At 40.9% G+C, this 26207-nt stretch overlaps 1 protein-coding gene across 1 annotated transcript in view; it reads left to right on the top strand.

Annotated features, from left to right (window-relative positions):
- The window catches only part of DCAF5 (DDB1 and CUL4 associated factor 5), a 93158-nt gene that overhangs the window by 37247 nt on the left and 29704 nt on the right, over nt 1-26207 (top strand). The window contains exon 6 of the mRNA XM_067557811.1: nt 21641-21854. Within this exon, the coding sequence (XP_067413912.1) occupies nt 21641-21854 (214 nt within the window). The remainder of the gene's footprint in view (nt 1-21640; nt 21855-26207) is intronic.

Below are 26207 nucleotides of genomic sequence, written 5' to 3'. Positions count from 1 at the left end.
CTAATGTGACTGCTGCTGGAATACTGTGTGCAGTTTTGCTGTCAACAATTCAAGAAGGCTGTTGATAAATTGGAGAAGGTTCAGGGAAGAGCCATGAGAATGAAGAAAGGATTGAAAAACCTGCCTTATAGGGATAGACTCAAACAGCTCTATCTGGTTAGCTTAAAAAGAAGATTGAGGGCTGACTTGATCAATCTATAAGTACCTTCAGAGGGAACAAAAATTTGACAGTCTAGCAAACAAAAGTATAACAAGGTCCAATGGCTGGAAGTTGAAGCTAGACAATTTCAGACTGGAAATAAGGTGTAATTTTTTAACAGTTAGAGTAACTAGTGGAACAATTTTGAACTACAGCATGTATTTTAAAATCACCAGTTATAGGGAAGCCACCACGAGGGTGACCAGCTAGCAAGTGTGAACAGTTGGGATGGAGTGGGAGGCAATAGGGCGCCTATATAAGAAAAAGCCCCAAGTATCAGGACTGTCCCTATAAAATAGGGATATCTGGTCACCCTAGCCACCACTACAAACAGGAATAATTCTGGGAAAGTTTTATGGTCTGTATTATGCAGGAGGTCATACTAGATGATCTGTGGTCCCTTCTAGCCTTATGCTCTATGAATTAGCTGGGTTATAACAACAGGTTATTTCGCTTCAAAATACACAAGTCTTTGTCATTTGAGCTAAGGAGAATTTCTGTCAGTAATAAGGCTTTTATACCTTCTGTTCACCAGCCACTAGAGGATAATACACTACAAAAGGCAACACTGCTCACCACTTCTAACTTAGCCATAAAAACTGTAAAATATTCTTACATTTCTGTTCCTGCTGTCTGAGTACAACTTGCCCCATGCTTTGAAATGGATCAGCCTTCTGATAAGCACAAGACAGTAGCAGCTTTCTAACTATTGCAGTGCAGTGATAACATGAAAAGCCAACCTTTCCTTTAAATATGTGGGGAAAGAGAGGGACAGGTACACAGGCTTGAGATAGGACCAGAAAAAGAGTCGCTGGTCAAGTCTTCATTTGATCACATACTAACTCAATGAGCCAGGTTACATCTTATATGAGAGACTGACCAATAAAAATAAACCAATAGAAAGAGTTAATCTCTGAAAACAAGCCAAGTCAATTAACTGATTTTCTGTTGCCAAACAGATTCACACAGCAAGTGCATTTCCCTGTTGCATTGATATTTTGGGAGTCTGAGTGTATGGTGCTTTGGCTCTTGAGTGGTAGGTAATATGTGAAGTGCTGATAAAACACAAACAATACTGTATGAATCCTAGCGAGGGCATAAGGTGGTTTGTCAAAAGAAACAGATCTCCAAAATCAAGAATCCCTCTTTCTTTAATAATACTTTAGTGCCATTGATGTTTAGTGAGCTCTATAAAGAAAATGCTACACTGCTTTTACAAGTTCTTGAGAATGACTGTTCAGAGTGAGCTGTCCTAAGGCTTTTGTGCCACTAGATGGTGTCTAGAATCCATGTCGTATACTCAAGAAACATGTTTGTGTGTCTCTTGATGATTGTCTTTGCTTGCAAGACTGAAGGAGTGTGTTGTATAGAACTGCCTGGGGAAAGTGAGCAAAGCAGATTACATATTTGCTGATTTGGACATGTCTAATTATACAGTATTTTTAAGTTTTCAAGCTTGCACTTTTTAAAACCTGGAACTAAAGAAAATCTCTTTTTAAAGGGCTATTGTCTATTTCTCCATCTCCGTTCTCTCCCTTCAGAAAAGTCAGATGAGGTTTACTATTACCTACATCAGCTAGTCTGAAAATTATTTAAGATCAGAACGGATTTAGGCCCCTCTTGTTTTTGGCCATCTACTTTTGAAAATGGTCAGCAAACCAAACAATTTCAGGAACTCCCATTAGTGTTCTGTGACTGCTTTTCATGATGAGCTTGCCCTTGCATGCAACGAGGACTTGCTTATGTGCCTAGTTCTCGAAGGGCAAAGATGTTAAATGCTGTCCAGGAACAAGTGTCTTGTTTGCTTGAGTGAAGGGGGGAGAAACTGAATAGTTTCCTTAGGGGATTAGTAGTGAGATATGAACCATCTCACCTATAAGAGACTGGTTCAAATCCAGCTAAGGTTTGTAGTAACCAAAAGTTACCATCTGATGGCTGTACTATGACTACTAGCTCATGTCACATAGGTCAGTGCACTTCCAAGTAGGCGGGTGTCCACGTTAAGGCAGTAGCTTTCACTGACACTTAAAAACAGAACAAAACAAAAAAAAACCCAATCCTCTAAAATCAATTCTGCTCTTAGATGGTTTGTAGACCTTCTTTCCTCAGCTAAGAGAACAATACTCGAATTTATATTGCCCCTTCAGATAAGAAAGGTGTTTGCTAAAATAATTGTCAAAAATTTAGCTGAGCCTAAGATGCCCTATTACTCATAGAGAACTTAAACTAGAAGTAGAAGGGCTGGCCTAAAGAATCTCATGCACCGTAGCATCAAGAATTGGAGCCTGGTCTTGCTGCCTCTCTCATACTCCCAGCCCAGGAAGCAAGTTCCAACCCTGTAGGTAGGGAGTGCCTCATTTAGTTCAATAGTGAACCTTCCCATCACTTAAAGCACAGATGGTTTGGATAGAAGAATGTTCCTTCCTGTCCTAGTGTACTGGAAAGTTGGTGGCTATCATGTGGAGGACGTGAAGTGGGGTGAAATTCAGAGTGTCTTAGGACTCCAGTAAAGTCAAAAAGAGCATTTCTCACCCTGTCTTCCCAAAGGAAGTACCGAAAGGTGGCTCTGTAGATCAAAAGCGGAATAGCTTGTAAAGAGAAGGGAAGAGAGTGAAAGCCTCCTCTGAAGTTACAGAATGGACTCATCCTAACTGTATTAGTGGGAGCAAGGAGAATATAATACTCTGCTTGACCCACTTAACCCCTTGCTATAACAAGCCTCTGGATTCCAGTGAACAGGCACACCTGGCATTAAGCAGTAGGTATGCACCTTTGCAGGGTGTCATTTGTACCTACTAAGGCACTAAAGCAGTAAGTCAGACTGTTTCTTCTCTGTAGAAGAAACAGTTAAGCTACTAAGGTGGCTTTAGGAAGAGCTTTCACTGTGTCCTACTGACTGTCAGCATGTTAACATGTCATGGTGTTCCTGTGAATGAAGCAAAAGGCTTTGAAAGTTGTGCATGTGAGATACTTTGGATTAATGCAGGTTGGATCTTGTTGTAGCCCTGTCAGCTACAAGCTTGCAAGAAAAGCATTTTCAAGGCCAACTTGGGTTGGTTGTCTGCAAGCTTTCAAAATGGTACACGTATAATGTAACCGCCAAATCCAAGTGAAATCAATGGGAACTTCAAGTGCTCAGTACCTCTGAAAATCCAACCCTAAGCTCCTGATTGGTTTTCTTTATTGCCTCAGCCCTCTTTACCTATGTGGGTGTGAGCTGATGGAAACTTGAAGAGTTAACTTCCATGATCCTGGATCCAGTGCAAGACCTCTGCACTCTGCTACACAGTGCAACATTTTCCTCCTCCCATCTGGGAAATAAGCCTACTATGGAACCTTTGTTTTGAATTCCATCCATTATGTAAGTGAGATGTAAGAATAATTCTGATTCCTAAGGAAATAACCTAGTCTGGACTGTTCAGACTTTTCTCCTAGTTAAAATTAATGGGGTGCTATTTATTCATATAATACTTTCCAGTGGTTCTCACCAGTACTTTCTTTTCTCCTGTGAGTGACATAAACCTCCATTGTGAAAGGGCACTTCTGAGTTTTGAATGTTAGTTAAGCATTGCTGCTGGACTTAGACAACATTAAATAAACACCGTAATGTGCACTCTATTCTTTGTGGAAGTAAAAGATCTGCACATAGCCTGATCTTACAATCTTAAGTAGAGCTCTGTTCATAAAAGGACCTATTCTGAGGAGAAGGAACTGTGGGGGTTGGTTAGTGCTTCATATTGTGCCACCCTGGCCTTATGTTCCATAGTGGCAAGTGATCCGAGCTGTGGTATTCAAATGGGGCAAAGAAAATTAGTAGTCTCAACAGCAGATAATGTGGTACCAACAAATAAACTAATTCACAAGCTTTGGGATTTCAGAAATCCCTTCAAATGGCCAAGAAACCACATTCCTTTGCTTGGCTCTGTATAAGCACTAACTGTTTAATTGGTTCAGTACAATAAAATTATATGCTACATATATATATTTGTGTTGCGACAGCTGCCAGCCTTTTTCCTATCCGAAAGATGTTCTCAGCAAAAGAAACGCATTTTTGGCAACTATTACTCATCAGCATTTTTGTCAACTCATTTCCTCCTTTGCCCTCATTTTGCCTTTTGGTGTGAGTTTGACTAATTTTGTGCTTGTTGAAATTACTGGTGTTAGCTAGACTCAAGCATAGGACAAATAGGTGCTATGTAAACTCTTGTCACCACAGCTGTACCAAGCCACCTCAAATCTGACTTGCAGTCCTCTCCCACAGTTCTACAAAAGCATCTCAGTCCTAAACTGTAGCATCCTTGCTTATTCTAGTTCCGTCCTGCCATGCGGCTCAACTGATACGCTTTATGCTTAATCTGCATTACTGGCTATTGTTCCACTCCTGGGCTTCTCCTGACAAGGCATAAATTCAGTACAATTGCCCTACGTGCCTAGAGGCTAAATTGGGATATGCGCATTTATTTCCAATTGTTTATGAAGACAGCTTTTACTGCTGTGAAAAGTAATGCAATAAACCACTGAAACTGATAGTGCAACCCTATTTAATTTGTGGCGATCTTTGGAACTATGCCAGGTTTTGTCGGATGAGGATTTTGGTATGGTGGTAGTTCTGGTTTTGAGTCTTATCTGTGAGTAATGTGTAATTACCCCAAAATTGCATACAAGTTTTTGTAACGTTCAGGTAGCAAGTGAGTGTTTCTCTGAAAGTAGAGGACTTCCTTTGACATTGCCAGTGTTAAATGATGTTGTGTCTCTTGTGCCTACTATGGTGCATTTGGGAGGGTGTTTAAGCCTTCAGAATAATTACTGTTTTGGAAATGGATCAGGTATTAGGGATATTGTGACTTCATTCAGATTTTATCCCCCACTGACCTGTAAGTCCTGCTTCTTCAAGGCAGAGCATTGTTTTTGGTAGCAGTTTTTGGAAAAATGCAGTGCTCCAGTGGTTCAAAAACAGAGGTGCTGCTTTAAATCTGTAAAATTTGAACAACAAACTGCTGGTGTATTTGCTGCCAAATATTTGTACTCTGAGACAAACACTCTCTTTTTTAACTTGCTGATGTAGATACCAAGTGACAAGCATCTTTAGACATACCTTAGATAAATTTGTAAGGGTAGGTCTATACTGCAGCTGGGAAGTTGAGCTCTGTGTTCAGCTCTGTGCTGCTGCACCCACCTCCTCCCACTGAAGCGTGTGTTTTCAGACTGCCAGCAGAGTCTGACCTACTCCAGACCATAATCTTGTGAACCCTACCCAAGACTGAGATGTGTAGCAGCCTGAGCTCTGCTGCAGGTCAGAGGGTGCAGATATGCGAAGAAATAGGCACTGGCTGGTACTGTTGAAGTCTTACTGTGGTAATCGGTTTATTTTTAGTTGCCCAAAAAGAGAATGGTACTGTATGATTGTAGGTCTGTCACTCCCCTCTGCCTCCAATCCTTCACCTTAATATGGGCTCGGAGCTAGGATACCACTTCCTCAGTAGCCTTGTGGACACTAAGTAATCTTACCAGGTGCTGACAGCTGGTGTCAGCAGTGGTTGCAGAGTGGCACTGAAAACAGATTAAGATGAGATGTAGACAGGACCAAACCGTTTCCAACACAAATTCAGAAACTGTAGTTGGACCTTGCTCTGAGCAGGTTCTTCATATTTTTAGTAGTAGTGCCAGGGATAAGAGGCTAGTCACTGCAGCAAGGCTGCTGTTTAATTTGGATCTTTCTTTACTCTGATTAATCCCCCCTTTTTTTTGGAGGGGGGAGGGAGGGTGGGCGGGAGGGGGTGAGGCAAGGGAGTGGAATGAGGGTAGGGCCCATCTCCAAAGTGAAACTTTAGAGGAGTCTGACTATTTTTGAGTTGAATGGCTTCTTGTGAATAACAAAACCTGCCACTTTTATCTATGGATCTCAAAGCTTTTTACAAATATTAAGACTTTCAGTGCGCCTGTGAGATAGGTAAGTATGTCCGAATGAGTATTTCTAATGTTGTAGATCAATTATTAGGGGATCCAGGCGGAGGCGTGCACGCATAAAACTCAATGCTGAACTAGTCTGGAAAAACAAACTCTTCAGTCTGGGAGAAGAGAAGCTATACACATGTTAATGGACTTTATTCATAAGGGGTTGTTTGTGGGTCCTCTCACAAAGGGCTGCTAGCCTTTTTGGGAAAGGGACCTCTAAAAGGAGTTACTGATTGTGTTCACCAAAGCCGTTGATGCAAGCAAGCAATCTGTGATCTCTCAATTGCAAATAGGAAGGCCAATTCCTTTTGATTGGCTATTGGAAGCATAATTAAGTCGGAATTTAAAAAAAAAAAACTGTTTAAGAGAAGTATGACCTCATGTCTGTATGTAATGAGGGTATTTAACATCTGCAGGACAAAGACTAAATCACTCATAAAAACAGAGGACATGAGCCAAGCAAAAGGGAAGGTGGGGAGGGGAAGGGGCAATAGAGCTATTCACTGGCATAGGGATGGGTCTTTAAATGAATGTTGTGCACTTGCTAGATACACTTCTTCCCGAGACAGGGCATTGCTTTGTGATAGCGGTGAAATGGCATGTTGGTTTCTTAGTCTTGTTCTCAAAGGGCAAAGGACTATAATAGGTTTATTTTTCTTTCTCTTTGAAACTCAGGGTGAATTGTTAATGAACTTTATTTATTTTTAGTTAGCATGTTTTGACAGTTCTTGAGGTGCTCAGAACTGAGAATACCTTGTTACTCTGTGCCTCCAACGACAGGGAGACTTGCGTGTGCATAACTGAGTGTCAGCTTCCTGACTCCTCCAGCCTGTCAGCTGCCCACACGATCTTGTCCGGTCTATGCCAGCCCTTGCTTTGTCTTGCATGTTAACAAATAGGTGCACCTTTGAAGCCTTCCCCAGTAGTGTACAGCCCCCTTATCCACTGAATGCTCCTAGTAATACCAGATATGCTGTCCCAATTGTACAATACTACAACACTGAGATCTATTTATAATTAAAACAATCATACATTTCTGATCAAATATCAAGATTCAAGAGACAGTAAGTTAAGGCTAATGGAAGCAGAAGGGTTAGATATAAAACAATAAATACATATTTTCTAGGGACTAGACTAAACTTGACAGGATAACTTCTTGTCTAGAGCAATCTTATCTCACCCAATGTCTTTTGCAGCATTTCCAGCCAGGGCTGGTTTGATCCCGTTTTCATGAATGTAAATGCAATGTCTGTTTATTTCATAGATGCAGGATACTGGGGTGCTTTCCTTGTTCCCCAGTTATATTCAGTCAGTATACCTTTTGAAGTGCACCCTCAAATAAGGCTCTTTTCCCTCTGATATTTTTCTCTTCCTGCTAAATCTCACAATCCTTGCAGATGAAGGTGATTGTGAAGGAGGCAAAACTCAATTTACATTTCAACAGATAGAGGAGTAAACATATCTGATCTGGCAAGAAACCAGTTTTTCCCTTCTGCCTGGGACTAACACCTTGATACAACCTTTACTATAAGAACGTGTTTCCAATATATGTACATAACTCCTTACATAGTAGCAATACATACATTTTAATTGATATTCATAATCAGCATGACACCAACTTTTAGTTAAAACCTCACATGATGTTCTTTATGGATAAATCCTGTGAAAGTGGTGTGCTAGGTGTAGTGAGTTACATATCTGTTAGGAGTTTCTGTTACAAGAACAGTGAACCCTTGGCAGCTGGCAGCAATGGGCCTCTGTGTCACACATATGTGATAGTGTAAAAGCAGTGAAGTGATCTGCTGCTTTTATTACGTGTTTCTTTTGCTCGCATTCCTTTCTCATGTGCTTGAGGAAAGTGGTAGAGGGATGGGCTGAGAAGAGAAGGGCTGCGCTCTGACCACATAGTAATTGGCTTTTCTTCTTACTGCTGCCATGTAAGTCCCACACCAATGGCAGTGACCTGTGCTAGGAGAGCCTTTGTGAAAGGGCACCTGTAACACTTTCAGCAGTTATATATTAACTGCTGCTTTGATTCCGGAATAGTGTTGGCAGTGAATAGGTGCAGGGCCTCTTGTGAAAGGTCTGACCTTTCCAGTGTGCAGATTTTCCTGCCTTGGTTCAGTGCTACTCAGCTTCATTTTATATAGCATCTTTTGTTAAAACTGCATCACAAAATCCTTTATGGAACAGTCAATTAATGGGAGCATGAAAGGGGTCTTTAGCGAGAGGGTTTTGTTTTGTTTTTTTGGTGTATATTTTTCGTTCCTTCCCCGCCCTCCTCCCCTCCCCCCAAAGAATAAATGTAACTTCACATAGCAGACTAGGAGTCAGAAAACCTGACTTCTGTTTTCAACTCTGTCACAGTGTCAGCTGGACAAATTTCTCTCTCCCCCTCAGTTTACCCATCAATAGGGAAGGATGTGATCCTTAACTGGTTTGAGATTCTCTAAAAGAAGGACTAACATAACTGCAAAACACTACCCCTGAAAGTTGTGATTACTTTTATACCAAAGACGTCTGTGACTGTACTTTGTTACATTTACTTGGCAGTGTCACTTCTGGGAGTGTGTGTGTGTGTGTCCCCGTCCAATATGACAACTGTTTTGCAATCTGACTCTGGCACAACTGTTAAAGTTAAAGTAGTAGTAACAGATTCACTTCTCAAGTGCAGCAGTTTATTCATAATGGATTACCTTTCCAGACTAACATACTGCCCTCCCTGGCAGCTTTGTACTTGCCTTTTACTGATTTTAAATGTGCTTCATTTCAGAAACCAAAATTTCTGCCTTCATTTTGTCTGACGGTCACCTTCCCATGGCTTGTCTGGTATCTCATCAGTATGATTATGTGGTGGAATCTGCTCTTTTTTAAAAACCCTTGGAATCCTGCTTGCACATATTCCCTTCACCTTGGCCATACCATACAACTACTGCTTTTAACCAATTTAAATAATAAAATGCTAAAGTCACAGAGAATTTAGAGATAGAAGAGGTCTATTAGGTGATTCAGACCAATCTCTATGGTCATTGCAAGATTGTTCTTTAAATTATATTCTCCACTTTACTTTTTAAATCAAACAAAAGGTCTTCCACCACTTCTGTTGAGAAACTATTTCAAGATCTGGTAGATGTCACTTATTATTTAGATGTACAGCAACTCTTAGAGGACCCAAACAGGGGTCAGTGCTCCATTGTGCTAAGTGCTGTTCAGATATGTCATGAAGACAGTTCAAAGGTTGAGCTCTTTGAGACAAGTCTGAGAAAACTCACCAGGTGGGTGAAACAAGCAAATGGAGATGGGATGGAAGAAGGATGAGTTAACAGTAAAATAAGCATGTTTTTGCAAAATCAGTAGTAGTTTCGACTCAGTTGCCTAGCTGTTATCTGGCCGGGTTTTGTAGGAATAATGGTGGTGGTGAGTCTGAAGGAGGGGTTTGAAGAAGGATAAGTTTTTGATGCTTTCCCCTTCACCCTTCCTCCCACAAACGCAAAAACCTGTAGCTTTGCCTGTGAATAACGGGCAAAATAGAAGAAGGCACAATGGTATTTGTGAGAAGTAGACTAATTGGCAAGAGAAGTGAACTCATTGACTGGGGAAAGGCAGCATTCAGTGAGTGAATTAGATCATTTAGCTGGAAGATAGGGCAGGTCTAACCTAGGGAAACCCTTCCTGATGTTTGCCAACTCTCACAAGCGTTGTAATATTTATTTTAAATTCCCAGCTCCTGAAGTTGATTATCACATGAGAATCTCAGCTTACTACTTTTTTTCTTTAAATTCTTTTTAGTCCTCCTGGTTGGGGAGGAAAAACTTGAAAATGGGACTTAAGTGAACCCTACTGGCTCATGAACCAGAAAGCCAAACCTCCCCCCACCCCCAACCCTGCAGATTTTTATAAATATAAAATTTAACCACATGACCTTTTAAACATTTCATTTTTTGGCAGGGGAGATGATGGCACATGATTTCTGAATGTTTGGAATTGGCAGTACTGTTACCCTAATTTCTCCAAGCTTTATCCAATCTGGGAGGATGCAGTATATTGTACTTATGTGAGGTTAATTTTTGTGAGGGAAGAGATCTTGAAGCTTAATGTTGACAATCCCCCAAGCTTTGTTTTTTCACTCTCTGATCAAACATTTCCACTTTCCTGTTAAGGATTCTGGGTAGTGTAGTCTTACAGGAATTACCTGCACAAAGTAGTGCTATGATTAGAAATACTACTAAAGGGCATTCAGAACATTGTGTACATACTACTAAATTATATTAGAATTCTTAGGAACATCTTGTATGTGTAGATTACTTTTCTTTACTGTATGCACTGATGGACTATTTTCACCTCCTTTTTATCATGTTTCACAGGCATTGAGACCGCAGAACTCAATGGGGGAAAATACCAAAGTAATCCACCACAATAGCATTTAACTTCAGAAAAGGGACCTACACAAAAATGAGGAAACTAGTTAAATGGAAATCTAAAAGGAACAGTCACAAGAGTGAAATTTCTGCAAGCTGCATGGAAACTATTTTAAAACACTGTAATAGAGGCTTAAAATAAATGTGTATTCCAAATTTAAAAACAAAACAAAATAGTAAAAGGACCAAAAAAATACTAGCATGGCTGCACAACAGAGTAAAAGAGGCAGTTAGAGACAAAAAGACATCCTTTTAAAAATAGGAAGTCAAATCCTACTGAGGAAAATAGAAAGGTGTATAAACTCTGGCAAGTCAAGTGTACAAGTATAACTAGGCAATCTAAAAAGGAACGTAAAGAGCCACTAGCAAAAGACTCAAAAAGCTAACAGCAAAAAAAATTAACTGCATCAAAAGCAGGAAGCCTGCCAAACAATCAGTGAGGTCACTGGATGATTAAAGTGCTAAAGGAGCACTCAAGGAAGAAAAGGCCATTGCATCAGTCTTCATTGCCAAGGATGTGAGGAAAACTCTCGCACCTGAGCCATTCTTTTTAGGTGGCAAATCTGAGGAACTGTCCCAGATTGAAGTGTCAATAAGGGAGGTTTTGGAACTAATGGATATACTAAACAGTAATAACTCATCAGGACCAGATGGTAGTCACCCAAGAGTTCTTAAGGAACTCAGGTTACATACCACAGTTAGTAGTTCTACAATTTCATATCTATCACTTAAATCAGTCTCAGTACCAGATGACTGGAGGTCAGCTAATGTAATGCCAATTTTAAAAGGCTCCAGAGGTGTTCCTGGCAATTGCAGGCTGGTAAGCCTAATTTCAGTACCAGACAAATTCACTGAGACTATAATAAAAAATGGAATGATCAGACATAGATGAACATGACATATTGAGGAAGAGTCACGATGGCATTTATAAGGGAAATCATGCCTCACCAAACTGGTAGAGTTCTTTGCGGGTGTCAACAAACATAAGCAAAGATGATCCAGTGGATACAGCATACTTGAACTTTCAGAAAGCATTTGACCAGGACCCTCACCAGAGGCCCTTAAGTAAGTGGTCATGATATAAGAGGGAAGGTCCTCTCCTGGATCAGTAACTGGTTAAAAGAAAGGCCAAAAGTATAACACGGTTCAAAAAAGAATGAGATGAAATTCATGAAAGATAGGTCCATCAATAGCTATTAGCCAAGATGATTAGGGATGCAACTCCATGCTCTGGGTGTCCCTAAACCTCTGACTGCCAGAAACTGGGATTGTACGACCGAGGATGAATCAGTTAATAATTGTCCTGTTCTGTTCATTCCCTCTGAAGCATCTGGCATTGGCCACTGTTTGAAGACAGGGTACTCGACTAGATAGACCATTGGTCTGACCCAGTATGGCCGTTCTTATGATATGCTTATGTTTACAAAACAGGTTAGATATGTAGCAGGTTTGTTTTGGCTTTATTTACAAAGTAGAGAAGTCAACTGATTTCAAAAGCTAAGACTGTCTTCTTGTGTTTTCTTCTATACCATCAATATTTTCAATCCCTGTAGGGGGTGAGCCATGCTAAATGAGAACTTCCTGTCTGTGTATTTAAAACAGAAAACAACCTTCTTTTAAAGCCTCACTGAGCTGTTAAAATTTCTTTGTTTTCCCAGGCTGAGATTCTTTTTGCCAGGTTTTATCCCAATACAAATTCTTTTTCTGAACTGTTAAAAATGCCTTAGAGATGCTGACAAACCTGATTGCATGTGATCATGTGTATTAGCCTTTTTGTTTTCATATTAGTTACAAGCATTCAATTCATTATTTTTCCTTTTAAGGGCAGTCTTTATTACATTATATTGTAAACAGCAGTGCTTGAAGCTATCAACACTTTCTCTCCCTTCCTTCCTTCCCCCACAAATGACTCTCATTTCCTAAAGACTTTGACTGTAATACATTTCACAGTATAAGATTTGTTGCTTATCAAAAGGAATGTATGTTGAATGGCTCCACTAATGCTGTCCTATCGCCCTTTTTGTTTTAAACTTCCTCCAAAACCCTCTGTTGTTCTCTCTCTATGTCTTGGATACTAATTGTGGCCAAGCTAACTTATGAACAACCTCGGGCAAGCTTATTCTGACCCACCAAATGTTAAAATTAAAAAAAAAAGTAGATGAAATGTTTATTTAAACAGCACTTATTAAAAAGGCAAACGTTTTGTTTCAGGCATAAGGTTTTTTGGGTTTTTTTCCCCTGGAAAGGAAGCCTTGAGCTGATACCACAGCAGCCAGTATCTGCTTCTTCTCCTCCCCCACCCTTACCCCCAGTTTCCAGCAGAAATTGATTTATTTGCACTAATGGTGCTGATCTTGGATTTAAAGCCTTATATTGTTCATCTGAGCCCAGTGTTTAGTTAACATGTGAGTGCTGCCCATACACAGTGTATCTAGCTATGGAAATTACCATATTGCACATAACTCTGTCCTTCTGTCCTTCACTCTGCCCCAAGAGCTAGTTATATGTGTGCTAGGACTTAGGCCATGTCTACATGTACAGTGCTGCAGCGGCGCAGCTGTACCATTACAGCTGCACTGCTGCTGCACCTCAGGTGAAGACGCTGTATGCCGACGGAAGACCGCTCTCCCATCAGCATATAAAAGCCACCCCCATGAGCCACATAGTGCTGTACACACTAGCGCTTATGTTGGTGTAATTTATGTCGTTCAGGGGGTGGAATATTCACACCCGAGTGACATAAGTGGTAGTGTAGATCAGTGTTTCTCAGCCTTTTAAGTAGCAAGTATCCCCTAACTTCTGAAAATGTTAATAAGTACCTCAACACTCAATTTTCCCCTCTGAGAAATATAATCTTTTTCCCCCTTTACTGCTGGACAACTGTATTTCTCATAAAGCAGGAGAGTTCTGAGTTCTGCATTGCTGTGTGGCTGTGGCAGATCACAAACCCTCCTGCTGATTCTCCCCTCCTTCCTCCTCCCCTTCCTCAATATAGGGGCAAAGGTCAACGCCAGACAATCACTATGGCCTCATGGCGGGGTCACGTGGTGTTCTCCTCTCAAAGGTGGGAACTTGTGAGGTATGAGCAGGCACTAGCGGCCCAGAGTGGATAGCAACGCTCCCCATGGCCATCCCTAGGGGAGTGTGGGCCTGGGGCAAATCACACTGTGTGGGCCCCTCTTAACATTTTTATACTAGTAAAATCTGGGGCTGTCATAGTTGTAAATTTCACTACACAACTAAAGCAGTGAAATTGACAAGTAAGCCTGTGGGTAGAGCCAAGCTCCAGGACTGGGCAAGCTGCTGGGCTCTCCGCCTGGCTTTCTGTGCACCGGTCTTTGAGCTGGGGAGAGGAGCTGCCACCTGGGCAAGTTGCAGGAGGCTGCCGCCTGGCTGCCAGCCGGGGAGGTGGGCGACTGCCACCTGCTTCGAGCTGGGGCAGAGGAGACTTCCGTGCAGGCTGGGACCCGGGGATGCGGGCCGGCGGCTGCTGCCCGTCTTCAAGCCAGGGCGCGAGAGGCTGTCTATCGGCTCAGCACAGGATGCTGCCGCTGGGCTCCCACCTGGGAGCTGGGACTGGACAGGACGTGGGCAGCTGCCACCTGGCTTCCCGAAAAGCCAGCGGCTGCTGCCCACGCCAGCAGCTGCCGTCCAGTGTCCCAAAAAGCTGGTAGCTGCCACACAGCTTCCCCGGACTGGGCAGCTGCTGTCTACCTCCCAGCTAGGAGGTGGGACTGGGCAGGAAGCTGGGGCTGCCGTTGCTGGCCTCCCACAGAACCCGGCAGCTGCTGCCTGCCTCCTGCCACCTGGCTTCCCCAGAAGTCAGCAGCTGCCGCTTGCTTCCCTTCACTGGGTTTTTCGCTGCGTACCTCCTGCCTGTGTCTCGCGTACTCCCAGGGGTACGCGTACCACAGTTTGAGAAACTATGGTGTAGACATAGCCTTCGATTTAGTCCATAGACAGAACTTTCCTTCTCTTAATCATATGAAACCTTACCCCCCCCCCCCCCCAAAAAAAAAAAAAAAAAAAAAAAGTCAAATGTCTGTTGTCTTTGTACATTGTTTCCAGAACTGTGATTTGGAATGCTAGCATTCCAAATCTGGCTCACTCAGCCAGCAGTGGAAGCCGACTAAATGCCAGGGCAACTCTAAATGAGTGAATGAAGAAGGTGGTGATTGTGGCAGAAAGTGAGTGTTACTTTGCTCACTCAGAGATGCCCCATCAATGGCTGGTCTGGTTGTGCTTGGTATTACCATGATCGATGATGATCTCTGAGGGTTGATGTTGGGTATCTCATTACTGGCGATGGTCTTTGTCTCTCTCAGGGATGAGGGTTGGTTCTAGCTTGCTATACTAATAACACTTCCTAGTGGCTGCAGAAGGATGCCACCTCTGAGAACTATGCTATGAAGGAAAGTTGGGGGGGGAGTATAAGGGATAGAGGAAAACAGGTCTTAAAGTGAGCAAAAACCTGAGGATCCAGTTGCACTGATCTAATATCTCAACTTTATATCAGGGAAATGACACCCCTTCACTGAGTACAAGTGGATGAAGTTTTATGTTCCTATTACTTGGTGGCTCACACAGGGGGGAAAAAGCTGCATGAGTATATATTATCTGTTCAGTTTTGGGGAGAGACTTTTTGTCTGCTCTTCTCGCTACAGATAAGGTGACATGATGATTATTAACAAGTGAGGGAAATTCAGGATAACAGAATGACCATACTTTCCCCCCCCACACACACCTTTTTTTGTCAACAGCAATAACGACCTAAAAAAAAATCCTCTGAGGCTTCCTTTCTGAAATGTGATGCTAAAACTGTCATCGTGGGGTCCCACATTTATCTCTCACTAACTCCAGGTCAAATGTAATAGTATAAAAGTAAAAAGATATCCATCCATCATCATCATCCCTCCCCCCCCCCAAACTACCAGTCCTGGAAATTCATCTCAGAGTCTGAGGCAAGCTGTGTTGTGTCTGACAAAGCGGGTTGCAGCCCATGAAAGCTTATGCCCGCAGAAATTTGTTCGTCTTTAAGGTGCTACAAGACTCTTGTTTTGTGTTCTTTCAATATCCCGGTCATCAGTAATAAAGGTTCTGAGGGTCAAATTTGGCCATCAGTGACATCTAGGGTGCCCCATTGTCTCAATGGATTTGCCAGGTGTAATTGATTGAAATTTAGCAAACAATTTGATTGAGATGGATTATATTCCAATTTGTGCATCGTTCTCTTCATAGTCAGGATTAAAAACAGTGACAACTTTTATTTTAGTCACTAAATACAGTAGCTAAGAAGCTGCTCTGTTTAGTAAGAAGCTTCTCTAGATACATTCATTTACCTAGCTATAGTTTTTACCCTGAAATGTTCTTTTCCCCCCTTGTAAGCCCTGTGTATAGCAGAAAATGGGGCCCTTATCTGAAAAGTCTGCAAATGAGTTTTCCTCACTTCCTCTCATGCCCCAAAACAAAATTTAATATAGGTTTGTGGACCAAACAGTATGCAATGTTAGATTCAGAAAGCCCACTTGACATCTGCTTTTACAGGACTGAATTACTATTTCTAAATCTGGTGGCTATTGTGACTTGGCCAAATCAACACAGGCTGCTAAATGTTTAAAGCTTATGGGGAGGGAGCTGTGTTTTGAAAACTATTTATTTTAAAACAATCGTTCCATCTCCTAACGTACAGAGGGGTTAAAGTTTGTCCAAACTCGTTTGAATACATTCATGGCTGCAGCTTCTCTTGCTGTATTTGGTAGTCTTTTATCCATTAATTATCCTTTGCATATGTAAAACATGTAAACTTGTTGTGTACGTCATGACTACTATTTTGTTTATATTGCAAATGTATTCTTGTGGGACCAGGCATAGGCATCACCTTATATTACAAATGTGTATGGGACAAGGGAAAATTCTGATCTCCCAACATCAAAGCTTTAAAAGAATACTATCTGTTTTGTTCAGCCCATCTGTCTAAATCCAAGAAGCAAGAGCCCTTTCACCTTGAATTATTGGAATTAAAAACTCTGAGTATGCATTTATGAACCTTCTGCAGGGGGCAGTCATGATGCTAAAAAGTGAGATTATTGGAAGATATGTTAGTCTCCAGGTAGTTACGATTGTAACTAGCTTTGCACCTATTAATATAACTATAAACTAAACCACCTGAAATATTTTATGTGGTCTTCTACCAGAAGAGACCTTTAGCTAGGGAAAGTTTTGAGGGTAATCTAGACAGTCTTAGTCAGATTATTAGCACTAAAGATGTGCTATGCACTTCATAGTTGACAGAGAAAGATACTATCCCTGCCCCAAAAACTGAAAAATTGAAAAATTTGAAAAATTAAAGATTTTTTACTTTTTTGCCACTTCATAACTTTTAAAATAATTTGGCCTAGAAATTCCAAACTTGATTCATCGTACTTTTGGTTTGTTTGTTTGTTTGTTTTGTTTTTCTTTGAAAAATGCCTTTTACTGTCTTGGGAAGGCTTTAATAGGTTAATTTTGGAGGAGTTCAAAAAATTTGGGGCAAGGCCATGAGAAATCTTCAGGAGCTTATATCATCCACAGATAACATTAAGCATGATTTAGGAAGTCGACTATTGAATCAAAAGGTATGCAAGATTTTAGATGTCACCACCACCTTCTATGATGTATGCCTCAGATGCTTCCCTAACCATCAGAGCCTCTTCTTCACCCTTCCCTATATGAGTGTTCTATAAAATTTCTCCTCTTATCGTGCATACTCCTTTCCATCCCCATCCATCTTCCTACATACAATCATAAAACAGGGTCCCCGTTTTGCTATAAAGTACAAACTCCCCTCTGCCATCTCTGGTTTCCCTCCCTGCCATTGACTCCCCAGTCACCTGCTGCGTGGCTTCATGGAATAATGCAGGGAGTATGCAATAATCTAATTAACTCACCCCTGTAGTGGGGAGCTGGAGAGCAGAGAGTCAGATGCAGGCATGTCCCAGCCGGCAGGAGGACAGAAAACAAAATGTCAGATGATTGTGCAACAAAATAGCAAATCCTATGGCAATGGAATCTGAGTCCAGGGGGCCCTGATCGCGATGAATGGGGTAGGTGGCACCATGGAGTCACTTCTCTTGCTCTTGAGAGTCTCCGAAAGATAACATTTGATTGGTTTACGTTCAGTTCACATGTTCAGGTTTCACTGCAACCAGAGAAACTTAAGGAAAACTGAGATTCTAAAGTAAAATTCCACAGCTATGGAATTGCAGAATACAGGGGACTCTACTGATCTGAGCTGTATTAACATTAAAAGGTTAGCTCGCATTGTGAAGGCAGAGATTTGGTGCTTTTGAGGAGTCTTAAATACACATTTCCATAGCTTCAGATATCTTTTTAAGTATAACCTGAACTCTGATTTTTTTGTCTTTTGGGCTTGACTTTTGTTTCTGAGCTAAAATATTCTTTTAATGTTTTTCTCCTAAGTTACTGAAACATTTACAACTTTAAATCTAGTGTAACAAAATATTTCTTGTCAAATAACTTTGCAACCACTGTGGGAGCCTAATAGAAAGGTCTGTAAACCAGTTTCCATCTGCTTTAATATTACGCTTCTACTATAAAATGGCATTTTAGAATGGGTCTTTCAAACAGTTGTCAGTTCTCAGCAATCCCAGCCATGGAAAGGTTACTATAAGAGAGCAGGTGGGGACAGTAGACTAGGAGAATCATAATAGGCTGGTAATAATGAGTATTGCCATGGGGCACTGGTGGACACTATAATTTTTAGGTAGCACAGACGTTGGTTTTGAGCTACATTCTCCTTGCATCATCAATGATTTTCTCTTTTAAAATAAAAATATTCAAAGAGCTGTTGTAGGGGCATCATCTGTGTTCATCAAAGGGGGTAAATGAGGGAGTGTGTAGGTGGAAAGGAGGAACAGATAGAGTGAGAGGGATGGCCAGAATTGATGAAATGGAGGATGTAGAGATATGACTTTGTGGAGATGAATGGAATGGCCTTGTAAACTTCTAATATATAATAATAAAACATTTTTTAAACATTAAGCATATGAAGGTTTCTTCTAGACCTAGTCACAAAAGAAAACTAGGTTTTTTACTGACTGTGTGTATGAGAGAGAGCTGCTGTTTGTAGAATTCAAGTTTTCACTTAATAAAACTGTTTCAGTGCAAATTTTTCAAGTTTTTGACAAAATGTTGAAATTTCCCACTGAAAATGCTGACTTTTTTTTCCCATTTTCATAGAAATTTTCTCCAAAGGGGAAAAAACCTCATTTTTCAACCTGCTCTTCATTTTTTTAAATAAACCAGCACTGAAATACACATTCAGCTTGAAATCTAGTCATGTTAAAAAATCTATATATAGCTGTCACTGCCCCCTGTTTTTAAAAGTTATTTATTTTTTCTCCCATGTTGCTGTATGGAAAAACCCCCACACAAACAACAAGGGAAACTGACTTGACTATACACAGAAACAGTGCAAACAAACGGAAGGAGACTCTCTTTTTCCCTCTTACCCTTTTTCATTGCTAGGTCAGGTCTATGCTACAGATTTTTGCCAGCATAGCTATGTTGGTTAGGGGTATGACAAAGTATGATTTGTGATTAACATAGCTACACTGGTAAAAGCCTCTAGTATACAGGCAGTTATACTGGAGAAACTGGGCGTTTGCAAATATAGCTTATTTTGCTGGGGTATGTGTGGCTGGAATAAGCTAAATTGACAAAAGCATAGTTTTCCAGTATTAACTTCATCTATTTTAGGGGCTTGTCTAAACTAGAAAGTTGTACCGCTTTGATGATACTGGTATAGATAAAGCAGTACAACTCCCCTTAGTGTGAACACAGTTATGCCAGGATAGCTGTTCCCGTACTGGAAGGGAAATAACTTATATTGGCATAAGGCATTTTTGTACCAATACTAGATAACTGTCAGTACTAGAGCTGCACTGGTATACCTATGCTGGTTTTAAGAAAAGAAATGACACCCATAAGTGACATCACTAGACCAGTACAAAATCTGTGTGCAGACCAGGGCTACATGGTCTTTGCTAATATAGTATAATGGTACCGGTAAAGCCTTCCATATATAGACCTGGCCTTAGTGACCAAGAATATAGTTATAAGTGTTATTTGTAACACCTCGCGGTACTTTTGGCTTTATATAACTTCCCCCTCAGGTTTGTTCCCTTCGGATGAGGTTGGAAATGGGTTCAATTTGTTGTTAGGTTTCCATACTACCACTGTCTCAGATTTCATAAAGAAATCAGTTATGAAGGTGGCATTGAATGGTTTCTAGATTTGATATTTAGGAATAGAACCGAAGGCTAAATTTTCAAAAGGGACTGGTGATTTTGTGTGCTTAAATTGATACCTTAAAGAGGGGGCTGATTTTCAGAAAATGCTGAGCACCTGTTCTCTGAAAATCAGATCCTTTTAAGCATCTTGGGTGCCCAACGTGAGAGTCACTAATCACTTTTGAAAAATTGGTCTCTAGTTTCTTCATGGAAATCCAGCTCTTGCCACTTGGGAAAAAACTGAGAACATTTCAAGTACATTAGTAGTTTCTTCTTGATTCTTACTAAAGAGCAGTATCTGTTCACTTTTATAGTATATCTCATGAAACAAGACATGCTTAAACCTGTGTAGAATGCAGATTCCTTTTCATGGGGAGTGACTCATTTTTATAAAAGCGTTGGCAGAGGACTATCTCTGAAAATATGTTGCATTAAAACCTATGAGTAACTTCTTCTGAAAATGTAACTTCTGTTTGCACACACCTGTTAGCTACTGAGGGTGGACAAGATTCACAGCAGTTTATAAATCATCTTGTGGGGACACCCCCAAATCCGTGAACCAAAAAGTCTATCTCAGATGTTATTTTAGGAGTCATTAAATCCTTTAAAACCAGACAGAGAGCAAACAGAAGGTTTTCCCCATCCAGGGAGTGAATATGCATTTGGAAGAACAAAGGAACCCAAGCCTCTCAAACTGGATTTCAAGCAGGTTTCTACTATCCTGTGCTCCTGGGGGAGAAAAAGAGCTTGGTTTTCCTATAAAGAAGAATGTTTAGTGTCTAGGGACACACAGCACTCATTTTGTCCTGGACACATGACCAAGAGCTGACATAGGCACACTAGTTGTGATCACAGTGCTGCATGAGGCTATGGACTTCTACCATGTAAGAATTTTAGGTAATAGTGTCATATGTAATATAAGCTTTTTGCCTACTTAGCAATATTTATAGAAGAAGCATGTTTGAGATTAGCTAGCTCTCATCTTTTGCTTTCTCATAATAACTTAACAATTACATATGCTTTTATTTAAGATATCTGGAGCTGATTGTGTTGACTGCTAGTGAGGACAGACATTATCTGATGTGCTGTAGAGATGTAAACTGTAAATGGAAGCAGGAGTGTGGGAAGGGTCTGAACATCTACTTGTGGACAAAGAGCTGCAGCTTCTATCCTCCACCAAAATGATAGCAAAAAAGGATTAGCTCAAGCTAATGAGGGCACCAGATGAGCCAAAAGATCTTGAGTGCTGGCAGGGTTGGTCAAAAATGCAAATAGCCCAACCCTACAAGAATAGTGTTGGGGTTTTTTGTTTTTGTTTTTTAACAATTGTAATCATCTGTGTCTATCTTAAAATCCCTGCATGGGGAAAAATTCCATTTGTTGCAGGTGGGGAATAGGAGGAGGATAAAATCTGTCAGTGAAGCAAATAGTATTAGCCTCTATCTCCAGAAGCTTTTCTAAGATGAGCACTTTTGATAGCTTGCCATTCAAACTTTGAGTCAAATTTGCTTGGGAATGGTCCTTTGAATGTTTTTCTGCAGAAACTGGGCAGAGAGAGACTTTATTGAGATGTATGAAATTGTTTATATTGCAGCATGCTGAAAATGACAAAACCTAGAGCAAAGATCATTCTGCAGAATTTCCTCTTCTCTTTAAAACTGATAACTTACACTGGGAGGTCACATGTATTTTAAAAAGTGAAACACAATTGATACTCTTTTATGTAAACTTTAAATATAGGGCAGTTTGCCTGACTTGTTCTTTTTTTCACTTCCTAGTTCACTTCTCCGCTATGGTGGAAATCTGTCCCTTCAAAGTGCCATGAGTGTCCGATTCAACAGCAATGGAACCCAGCTGCTGGCACTGCGTCGGCGCCTTCCACCAGTCCTCTACGACATCCACTCCCGACTGCCTGTCTTCCAGTTTGACAACCAAGGTTACTTCAACTCATGTACGATGAAGAGCTGCTGTTTTGCAGGCGATCGTGACCAGGTAACAGACAAGTGATGCCCTCCCAAGCTCACATGCCAGGTACTCTGTGCAAGAGTAGAGGCTTTCATGAGCATTTGAAAACAACTTTAAGAACCTTCTCTGATTTGGGCAATATTATTTACTCCAGAACACACGGGGAGCGGTTCTTAAAATTGTGTAGTGTTGCAACAAGAAGAAATTAAATGAAAATGAATGCACACCAAGGGGTATGGTAAATTCTATGTCCGAACAAAGTTGTCTAAAATTAGAAAATGTTTTCAAATGAAAGATGTAAACTAGCTCTCTGAAAGGTCTGACCAATTTTCAGACCCATGAATTAGACAATATTGTCTAGGTCAGAAAATTAAACTTTTTCATTTAATTATTATTTTAAAGCAAGAGAAACAGCCTTGTAAAATCAAACATTGTGGGTTTTCTTCTTTCTCAATTTTCATGTCAAATTTTATCATTTTACAAGTGAAAATTTTTTTTACAGTTGTCACCACAAAACCTGCCCAGCATTTGAAATTTCCCCTCATATCATCAACAATAAAGAATCTGGAATCAGAATTTAGATTTCAGTTCTATTTCTTATGCAAGAGATAGAAAAGAGTCTCTTGTAGCTAGAAGGGCTCTGCAGAAGTAACAGGAATGAAAACACATTTGCTACTGAAGTAAATGCCTGTGACTTAGGCTATGTCTACATTACGGATCTTAAAGTGGCACAGCTGTACTGCTGTAAGGTCTCCTGTATAGCCATTCTGTGCTGCTCTATGTTCTAATTAAACCACCCCCAACAAGCGGTGGTATTTGTGTCAATGGGAGCATGGTCCACATGGACACTTTTGTTGGTGAAACTTTTATGTCAGACAGCAGTGACCACACCCCTGACTAACAAAAGTTTTACTGACAAAAGTGCTAGTCTACACATACCTACTCCCTGTGCTTCTTAGGCTATGTTTATGCATTTCTACTGAGAATGCATAGAAAGCGGTACTGAAGGCAATCTAAAAATAAGAGGAGTTTGTCCTAAAGAAACTTAGAAAGGGCAAAGAAATATATTGCAGAAGCAACTAGAGGTCAGCGTAGAACTACATGGCTCTGCAGAAGATGGTTCACCTTCTTTCTCTAACTCAGGACCCAGATAAACCTTTAGCATTATATTTTTAAATCTTTTTTTTATTGGTACATTTATTACTTTATGGAAAGAACATGGGCATTTTTCACTGGGCCCATTCTTTGCCTTGGAAGAATCTGCTTTATGTAATAAGCATTTACAAGTTATTGAATCTTTTTAAAAAACTCAACAGACAGAAAACTTGTCTGGTTCAGTTAGGAAGCTGGCATATAAGCATTACATACAGTATGAAGTGTCTGAGGAATGAGAGATGCATTTCCTTATGAAACTTAGGGCAGGAAAGAGGGAAGCTGAGATGTCAGATGGAACTTCAAGAGACAATTGGGGCAGTCTTCCAAAATGGCAACCTTATTTTAGTGTGTTTACTTAAAACCTTTCACTGGTACCAAAACATGCGCATGTAACTTTAGTCTTTGATGCTGGGAAGTCTGTTAACTGTAGAAATATCAAGTATAACTACGAACATGAATCACGTTTGCTTGTATCTAGTACGTCAGTCAACCAAACTAACGGAAAAATTCAATGACTTTTTTCACCACTGATTTAGAGGACTCTAAAAACAATTAATTGGAATATGAAGGTTCCAGAAACTACCGAGCAATAGTTAAAAGTAACTGGATATGTTTTAAAATATCCAGTGATAGTAATTGGACATGTGGTCATATCTTCCAAACGGAATTGCATCCTGATGGGGCATATCTACACATGAAGATACTGGAACCTGCTGCCAGATGCACAAGGGATGCAGGAGACTTCTGCAGCTCTTTGTAAGGCAAATTCTGTACTTTTCCTGGTGTGATGGAGTTCTTTGTTTTTTGTTTGTGATATGTGTCCATTCATGAAACCCAGAAAAATTACAGAATTTACAGAAAGAGCTTGGAAATTTGCTCCCATCTGTTTATCTTAAAGTGTTATACTGCATCCCATCACTGTAGTACCTTAGTGTCTTTCATGTAAAATCAGTAGCAAGGTCCCTAGTGAGCTTCGTGGAGTTTCTGACACCTTTCCCTTTGTGGGGTCAGAACTCTGCTTTAGGTCGGGGTTTGTCTTGGAGACAGAAAGATGTGAAGAGGGATTTGGAAATAGAAGGGATGTTCAATTTGTGAAATAAAAGGGCTTTCTCTGGCTGCAAATCTCATTTCTTGTTTTCTGATAAGTGCTAAGCAGACAATAGGAACGATTCAGTTCTCATTGTTTTAAATTTTATGTATAAGATATTTTAAAGACTCGGAATTTAATATTTTACGTTGGACCTAGTGATTAATACTTTATATTCTATTCCAATTTTCATTTAATAATACTGAGTGTTGTATAAAAGTTGAGACCACCTTGCAAAGTTGTAGTTGATTTAAAGATGATTCTCCTAAATGGAAATCGTAAGCCAAAGCATACCTCTATAGGGCTTGCGCTGCGGTGTAGGGTTGCATTGAGGGAGTGGTACTTGAGAAATGAGTTCTATCCATTAAACTAGTGATTCATTTCATTTAGTCGTAGGGAGCTGAGGTGGGAAAGACCCCATACTCAAGGGGTCTCAAAGATGAGGTATGGAACAAGTCATAAATATATTAGCAAATGATCATTCAAAATCAGGAAAAGACATGGAGGAGGAAAAATAAATTTCTTGGATGGCAGTTCATTAAATGTTTGGAGCCAGGGGAAGAGGTAGATTTCCTTGTCCTCATTCCCCTATATGTTATTCATTAGTTAGCTTAGTTTCAGTGGCGCATCTTGGGTCTCCGGTGCCTGAGGGCCAATACTGGTATTTGTGCCCCCCTGTTGGTGGAAGCAGCAGCGCCCCCTGGGGGAGGGGTGTCTGTGGGTCTGTTTCCTGTTCTCCCTCACTCCCCCCCCAGCCTCCCGCTGTTGGGGCAGTGACAGTGGCGTACCGAGGGGGCCATGCTCCTATAAGGTGGCCGGGGGAGTGCTGGCCAGGGACTCGGAGGAGGAGCCGCCCCTGCACTGACATCCCTGGTGGCTGTGCCAACCCAGCCCCTCTGATGAGGAGCGAGAGTGACAGGGGCCTGGCAGATGCCCCTGGCTGCCCAGTAGCGGGGGGGCTTACCTGGCCCCTGCATGGCCGGGATCCCTGTGGCTCTCTCCTTGCACCCAGTGCGCGTGTGGAGGGGCCGGGTCAGCATGGTCGCTGGGGATGTGAGCAGGTGGCAGCTCCTCCGACGAGGGCCCGGCTGGCACCCCTCCCAGGCTGGCGCCCAGGGGCATGGGCCCCTCCTGCCTTCCCCCTCAGTACTCCACTACTTAGTTTTACAGATATATTAGGCTGATTGCTGAATATAAAGGTTTCTACTCACTATTGGGAATTAAGTATACTCTTCATTGTACAGCAAAAATCCTAACTAAGCAACATTGCTAAGTATATTGTTGGGTTAGATGATTCTTTGTCCAGCCAGTGATGAAGATAAAAACTGTTAGTTTTTTGGCATTCAGTCTCTACTGGTGCTCTTGTGTTTTGTCTCTTCATAGAGCTTTGTGCTCTGGCATACCTCACTGATAGACTCTGGTAACCATCCCATGGAACATGGTGTAATATTTGTCATTGAGAATGGGAACCTGCTTTAAGTGATTTGCATGCATGCAAATGGTATTAAAGCAGGCCTGTCAATAGTTAAATAGAAGCCTGATGTCAATGAGTTAGTATCATTGTTCCTTGAAGCTGTAAAAAGTAGAAATGTTCATTCTTTAGTCTTAATTGCCAAACTCAAAATCATACAAAATTTAAACTTAATCTCAATCATTAATGAAATTGAGAGAAATGTTATAAAAGTGCTTCACCAGTTTGAGTTCCTCCTGGACTTAGTTATTTTGGGCATGGAGGTTGTGACAAGAACATATCCCTTTTGTTGGGTAGAGGACAGCCCTTGGTAACAGGCCTTTGTGTTCCTATGAGAACATCTGAATCATTCAAATCTGAACACTATCATAGCCATTGTCCTTATGAACCTGTTGCATAGTCTGTTTATTATTTCAAGTTTTTTCCCAGAGATGCCAGACCCTCAGTCTAGTTTGCTCCAAATACCTGCATTCTTTTTAGTTTTTTAATCAAGCCCATAATGAATTTCCATTTGTTTGGATTATGACATCATGATGATGATAGAGCCAGATTCTGCTACAAACTTGTTGAGTGATGCATTACTCTTCTTCAAATACCGGTTTCTTATGGTGACCAAAGTCAGACTGAAAACTTTTATCGTTTGGATCCACACACAATTCTGCCCTTG

Source organism: Emydura macquarii, unplaced genomic scaffold (assembly GCF_026122565.2).
Source record: "Emydura macquarii macquarii isolate MOO-44397 ecotype Brisbane River unplaced genomic scaffold, CSIRO-AGI_Emac_v2 contig_1876, whole genome shotgun sequence".
Lineage (NCBI taxonomy): Eukaryota > Metazoa > Chordata > Testudines > Chelidae > Emydura > Emydura macquarii.
Note: the sequence above shows the minus strand (reverse complement) of the source record. Positions and strands in the feature narration are given on the sequence as shown.